This window comes from Argopecten irradians, chromosome 2, assembly GCF_041381155.1.
Source record: "Argopecten irradians isolate NY chromosome 2, Ai_NY, whole genome shotgun sequence".
Taxonomy (NCBI): domain Eukaryota; kingdom Metazoa; phylum Mollusca; class Bivalvia; order Pectinida; family Pectinidae; genus Argopecten; species Argopecten irradians.
Genome location: NC_091135.1, coordinates 16,714,134 through 16,722,050, shown reverse-complemented (window position 1 = coordinate 16,722,050; position 7,917 = coordinate 16,714,134). Strand labels below are relative to the sequence as shown.

Here is a 7,917-nt window from a genome sequence, read left to right as displayed (position 1 = left end):
AAATTCTGGTCAATTTCGGAAGATGCATTTCTTAAATCGTCAAGTATATACCTCCACATGTGATTATATAGCAGGAGCTAAGAATTCCCCTGGGAAAATATCATTGATAGTGTATCTGCTACACGGTAATAGACCTCCACTTGCTAAACAATACAGACCTGAGTCTGTGCCCCTGAGGTATGCCGCAAATATACTAAATCCACTGACGGAAGTTATGAGAACATCACAGTCAAGTAATGTGTAAAAGTCTAAGAGTTGCTTTAGGAAACCAGCACTGGGGTCATTACCGTTCGATTGGTCAATATGTGTTATTTTTCCGGGACTGTCGATGATGTTTGTCGGAAAACGGTTTCTAGCAATGTTCTTGACATGTTCTGCATCTGATGCAACGAAAAAATCATAAGTAGATTTATTAAGATTGTTTAAATAATCCCAAACTGCATTCAGTTTAAGCGTACTTCGGGGATCATCTCCTGGCATATTCGGATTTCTCCCAACACGTAAATGGGCACACGCTATGTAAGGTCTTCTTCGTTTGTTGCGAAACTTGTTCAAGGCATCGGAAAACAAAGGCGATGGCTTAAACAATGACATAAATAATTGTCGGTATATGTCAGCATAATGTAACTTCGTCATCCATGGAATCTCAGTCCCAATGGTAGGTCTTTTCCTGAATTCTTCCGTGAAATCCCAATTGATTCGTAGAAAGTCGACATCGTGTTTGAAATACGAGGTGACATCCAACTTTCCACGCAGATAAGGTCTCAGTGTTGTCGACTTGCGCGCACTAAGGTCCTGATATAAGAATGTTTTATTGATAAGCATTGACTTATTGTAACGCCAGTCGAGAAGATTTGTGGGGATTAGATAATCACCGAGGAGACATGGCTTATCATGTTTGATGAGAAAATTCCGTTTGGTAAGGATGGCTATGACTAAGGTACTGAGAATACCAGAGAGTCGGTCAGACCATCCACCACAAACACCTGGATTAGCCTGACTGCAGTCATACACAATGTACTTCCTACTTTTATCTGTATTCATCATCTGTAAGGATTGCTCCAGGTGTCGCTTTATATTTGTTTTCAGGACGTGATGTTCAGAACTATTTTCCATAACGAATTTGTAATAACTTGGTGTTTCATTGACGATAAACTTATTGTTTAGCATTGTGTAACGTAAATACATCGTCACCAATATCACTGAGACCACGCTAAGTACAGCCAATAGGATATATCCACTCTGGAATGAAAAGACGGTGTAGTGTTAATATACTCATGTTCAATATAATGCTAACTATGTCATCTATATCAACCTAAAAGACAGAACATAGTGCTTTCACGATCATTTCCATTTTTCTACATACAATACTATTTTATATTTGTTAATTAGACAATTTCTCTGATATGCTGTAAAATTTGTTTATGTCATCATATCATTCCTACTTCGATACTCGCTATCCTACTCTTTATAAATATTAGGCCCGAAAGGCAGTGTGACCTTTTTTTCACGACAAAAAATAACCAAATCCACAGCAGAAAGTCAAAAGACGTGTATGGGTGTCTCAGCGCACTATAAAAAAGGGAACAGACAGTAACCAGCGCACAACTTGATGTATAAACCTTCCCTTTCCTATTATATGACGTATTGATTTCAGAACTCCAGAGACAAAATAAATTCTTCTTACATTGCAAATGAACTCCGATCATTACCTGCTGTGATCATTATGTACTGTGGACCTAAATGATTTACAAATTAGTTAAATCTTACATGTCTAAAATTACGAACCTTGGAACAATCAGATCACGCTAGATGTTCAATTGCATTACTTATTTTACGGGAAGAACGTGCAGGGAAAGCAGCAATGTCTTTTCATATCTTTAGATTTTAACGGCACGACATTAAAATACCACATTACAATGATCGTATAACGCTACTAAACTACTCAAAAATATTACAGGAAAATTTACTGAATAAAAAACACAGATGTATGTTTCTTTGGCTATTTATGCGAGGAAAGTTTTTAACTAACTGTAGAAAATCGTTTTTTAAATGGGTAAAAAGTGTTATGATGCATCGACCCATACATCAATTGATAGTAGTCGTATGAAATCTTCATTTAGCATACAACTATGAGCAAATGCATTCAATGGCAACATACACTCATCGATTTCTGTAAACAATTGATAAATAAATAGTTTCAATGATGTTTAAATATGTTTTAGCTTACAAGTTTTACTTTGATATAATGAATTGGACCTTAAAACTGTATTTCTTGTAATTTTCACCATCACAAACTGTCATAAAAGGTACTATGTTTATTGTGTGGTAATACCTATAAAGCATACGATTGCAACTATACTGAAACCACATATGTGCTTCGTCACTGATAGCAGTATCAATAGTCGTCGTGACAATAATATCAAAAGTCGTCAATAAATATCAAAAGTCGTGACAATAAAATATTGAGATTTTCCTACTTGGTATTTTGAGTCACATGAATCTAAAATGCACTGAGCTTTTATTTAATGTTTAACTCATTAAAATACTAATTCTCTCATTCAATGAATCTGTTTCCCCATGTCGCGCCTCTTAATCTTGCCTACCCAAAACATGAACACTAAAATGTGAACGATAAGATAGCCTGACCCTCAGGATTAAAAAACTCCGTAAACAAGAACAGTCACTGTTTCAACTTACAAATATTAATATTCTACCAAAAATCCTTCGTTAAGTCGTTAACGGTTCGAAAGTTGTAATCATTTCATATTTCTAATGGCTGCTTAACTTCTTTTCTTGTATTTATTTTCAACCAAATGTTATGCACTGTAAAATGAAGGCTAAGCGAAAATGTATTTGAAATGGTGCTATTATGAAATGCCTTAAACATAACTTTAGTAACAAGTTGGAGTCTACACACGCGCTTTGAGTACAATAAAATATGAGTGTGATAGAAAAATATCATTTCATGCAGAGATACTTAACACATCTGTTTGACCCTTCGAAGTTAACGTTCCTCATCATGTTAGACACAGAAACCATTGGTACTACATCAGACTTGCTGTAGACTGTAAGGAACCCAAGTATCGATTATGGTATAGCAGAGATACAATGCACTTACAATTTTTACTTTAGAAAGCTTCATGTCAGGGTAGATTTCCGTCTTTCTTTTTTTGATGGGTCGTTTCGAAGATACAATTATATGATTAACATTGTTAGCCACTTCATTGTCAGATCCATGATAGCAGTATAGACTGAAGCCAGCCACGCCCACCCTTACAGACGGAAGTCAGGCAAGGGCAGATAACACAAGTGCAAATAAAGTGCTCGATCAATACTTCTTACGAAATACTGCATGACCTACCGACAATAATACTGAATCCAAATATCGATCTTTTGATGGAACCAACGGTATATATAAAAAATAGAGAATAGCACCATACGCGAAACGTTCACCAATCTTGGTAATGGCCCATTAGATTTATAAATGACACGCCGCGAGAAGAACAGGTTAGGTTTTATTCGTTTTTCAAACTTATTTTCAATGATTAACAGAAGAAAATGTTTTAATTGAGACATAAGCAGTTGATGATAAGCATGACCACACCAAGGTATCCCTTGACACCCTTTGTGACCATTTCCACTAGAATTAGTATCCTATTTTTTTATACAAATAAATGTATTCTAGATAATCATTTATAGATGCACCGCCGCAGATGAATGGCATTTTTTGCTCTATGAAAAACAGGAGCAGACAAATTAGCATTGTTCTTCAGTTACGTACTTTGCACCAATACCACCATTGAAAAGTTTGAGCTTCTTTTCAAGTTAATTCAAGACAAAAATATTAAAAATAATTAACTGCGTCCCGAAAATATTTCAGGACACTGTGTCCTATATTGGAATTAAGTGCTGATTATGCATGCATCAAAAGCAAAATAAATTAATTTATATGATTTTTTTGTGTTAGTTAGACACATATAATCACGATTATACATCAGTTTTTGTTTAAATGATGGCTATCTTTTATGCTCTGTCGGCGTTCGAGCCTTTTTATGCACATAGAAAATATTGCCATTGTTGAAGACCATAGTACTGTTCATCGGTTTTGATGAGCTTACTGTAAAGATGCCATCTCACAGACTGACAGGATAGTTAAACTGGTTCATGATGGTAGTTCCGATAGGCTGTTTAATACCTCAAGATACGAACTTAGCATTGCCCGCTTTGGGTACATTGTTTTAGAATGTCCTCTGGCGCCTTTTGGCGGCATAATGTGACTACACTGCTATATCTCTGGTCATATACTCCATCTAGCATCTTATATACGTTCTTCGTCCTTGGTATAGGCATTTGGTTGCACTCCGTTATACTCACTCAATACTATTAATCCTGTTTTAAAGTTATGTAGCTTATATAGGTCATATGACACAGTTGGAACTTTTCAAGGCTTTTATCACCGTCTATCATCGGTACACCGGAAATAGCTACACTCGAAGCGACAGCTCAAAAATACAGCATGACAGAGGATGATTCAGTCATTGTTTTTAACTATACAGCACAATTATGCAGACTGTATCCTGGTCTCGTCGTTTCAGAAAACATTCGAATTAAATTAAATGTAAAACTTGTTGAATTTGAATGCGTCTTTATTGAATAATCTGTGAAGATATGTGGTGTGTACCTGCTAAAAATTTTGGTTACTCACATATTTTCGTTTATTTTGAAATGATTATATGATTTTAACACAAATCACCTTTCTTACATAAAAAGATATACATATATTTTCATTAATAGAAAATGTTGGTAACCTGGGTTTCTTCAATGATTTTTAGATATTCGTTTTATAAGGAGACATCAGTGTACGGAGTATAACTCGCGAGGTGTACGGAGTATAGCTAAAAACTTTATTGTGGTGTACGGAGTATAGCGTAATAGTATCAATGATTTAATGTATATTTACCCCATTCAATTGATTGTTTCGGTTTGTTTGCTTCATGTTGACGCTCCTGTTTACACATGTGTCCGATACTTCGCTAGCCAATGGTATTTAGTTTGATAAATACCCTTGACTAGCGAAGTTGGTGTCCAGTAAAACGACAAAATCAGTCAGTAACTATGGAAAAGCAGTCAAAACTGTTAATATTTACTTACGCGATCTTGTAATTCCCCAGTACATATATGTGTTACAGTGGATATATTTTCTGATAATGATAGTACAGTGTAATTGTAATTTTCTTATTAAAAGAGGTGTGAAGGAACCAGTCATGTGAAGGTGTACATGTTGTTCTGACGATAGTATTGCGTTTCCCCTGTTTTACTTTCAACGTTATCATGAACGTTTGTCGTTTCAACACAAGACGAACAAGCAAATCTCCTTCATTCTCTTTGCTGACGGCAGACCATCGAATTATAGGCTTAGTTTCCCTTAGCTAACTACGTTTTAGTGTATTTGTGCATAAATATAAAGTTTAAACATTATACCATGGTCTGATATGACTAATTTTTCCAAATTGATATGATTAATATTAATATGATTTTTGAAAGCATGAAAATAAGTTATTTTACCAGGTTTGTCCAAAACCTGACATTCAAAACCGACAGCGCATTTTATTTTATCGATGTCCAAATTGTTTGTATAACATCACTATTACCATTATCATGTCATTAATAGTTTCCATTTTTAGCTCTAGAAGAGAGGGGATTTATGGAATCACTTTGGCGTCGGCGTTCGAAGTCCCAGGTTAAGGTTTTGGTGTAAGTGTTGTCATACTGTTGTCCGTCATAATAGGCATTAATTTCTACAATCATTTTGTAATTGTTGTAATGGGTATGAAAAATCATTTAAGAGAGGAAAATGCTGGATTTTGAGATTTTCAAGAAGCTCAATGGGCCGAAAAGTTATGTTATGTAATGATATTGCTATATTTTGTTATACTGGTAAATTAGAAAGAACCTTAATTACATCAACCAATCAATGCTTTATTTGTGATTGTAAATCCAACTATGATTAAGTTTTTTTTAAATAGCAAATTCCTAAAAACGAACACGTTTTAAAATGTTTTAAACTTGCTATACTCCGTACACATGTTATTTTGAAATGACTATACCCCGTACACAAAACGACTAAATTACGTATTAAAAACGGGATTTATAGTACAAATCATGTTGTTAAATCGGTCTAATTACAATATTATAGCAATTATACATACTGCTAATATACAATTAAGATCATCCAGGCCGAATATTTGCAATAAAATAAAACTATTTTCAGATTTCAACATCTCGCCGAAAGTACACGCCATGTACACCATACATAATGTCAAATAATTTTATGGTGAATCCAATTTACAAAGTTTATACCTTTAACGAATCTAATATAGATTGTGAAACACCTAAACCAGGAAATGACAAGCAATATTAATTTTATATAGCTAAAAACATTGATTTAATTATCGGTGTTTTGTGCTGTCGCTTCAAGTGTAGCTATTTCCGGTGTAGCGATGATAGACGGTGTTTATGGAGGGGAATAAACGACTGCGTGTGAGAAGCGCAAGCATTGAATTGGTCATTCTAACTTTTGACGATATGTGATACTTAAATGACAAATTAGAATTAATCATTTCGCCTATATCTCCTTCGGATGTTACAACTGGTTTCCGTTGAGGCTCTACTCATATGACACAAATGCTCGTGTGCTAGCATTTTTCACGCAAACCAGTCGTTACACTGCTTCATGGCGACAGAACCCAAAGCCTCCTCACAGGGACGAAGAAAAAATATCAAAAATTCCAATTTTTTTAGCGATCATGAAGTAACAGGTACATAACCTATATGACAACAAGTTCAATTTATTAAAAATATATGATATATCCATCAATATATTGTTTTTTATTAACTATCAGATGTCTCTCATCATTTGGTTTTTGCTGTATATGAGGTGGCCTTCTTGCTGAGAGTATGGTCATGATATCTTCCTGTGCTGTGGCAGTGAATGGTGACATAGATACCAGGAAAGGATGTGAGATGTCTTAAGAAACTGTCATTCGTGACATGTTGACTGTTGTTGATAGCAACACTAACCTAACGTTAAAAACGCGTCAATGTGCAAAATGTGACAATCTACAAACATATACCTTATGATTGTTAAATATGTTCGGTGGAGAGAAACACTCGACAATCTATATACAAAAAAGAATAACACAGTAGTAATATGTATCATAATATAGTGGACTATAAACGCTTTATTAGGCCGTAATCAATTATAGTCACAGACAATATAATTTTGTCAGTCGTGTTTGGCAAATTCTGGTAAAGAACTTCAATTTATATAGTGGAATTTTAAAGATAAGATATCATAATGTATAAATCAAATTCATAACACTATCACTGTCATCCGGTTTGGCGAATTCTGGTAAAGAACTGAATGTAGTAGAATTTCTAAGACAAGATATTATAATGTATAAATCAAATGCTCTTTTCAGAAGTAGAAAAGTTCAGTCTAATCCCTTATTGAATGGTTAATTAGTTAGGGGAAATTATTGTTTCCAAAAAGTCTATAATATTCTTTATCTAGTGCAAAGTTCCTATCTTTTCTTGCTATGTATAACATGCTATAAGTACCATTTTCATATAAAGAATACACGGTCAAATCGTATGGGGTATACTGACATTTCACTAAATAATTTAACTCTGATAATTTGATATGGCATTCATATTGGTTTTTTCCAATTAGATCTTTAATGCTAGCTGCCAGCGTTTGTACTGCCCCGTCCATTAGGAAACATCTGCTGGATAATGTGTTGACGTAAAGTATACGAGTGATGGCGTTATACTAGATTTACACAGAGGGCAAACTCAATGAAAATGGATGTTGTAATACATTTTTTGTGTTTGGTGGATTTATTGTTTCTAGTT

General features: G+C 34.5%; 1 protein-coding gene across 1 annotated transcript; it reads right to left on the bottom strand.

Annotated features, from left to right (window-relative positions):
- Positions 1-21: 21 nt before the first annotated feature.
- LOC138314628 (uncharacterized) lies at positions 22-1,236 on the bottom strand. The gene has a single exon (XM_069255065.1). The coding sequence runs from the start codon at positions 1,186-1,188 to the stop codon at positions 64-66; it is 1,125 nt and encodes a 374-aa protein (XP_069111166.1). The 5' UTR covers positions 1,189-1,236; the 3' UTR covers positions 22-63.
- Positions 1,237-7,917: the final 6,681 nt, after the last annotated feature.

Bases quoted from the DNA above. Each gene is read 5' to 3' on its own strand.
- LOC138314628 (XM_069255065.1), bottom strand. From the start codon at position 1,188: ATGTATTTACGTTACACAATGCTAAACAATAAGTTTATCGTCAATGAA.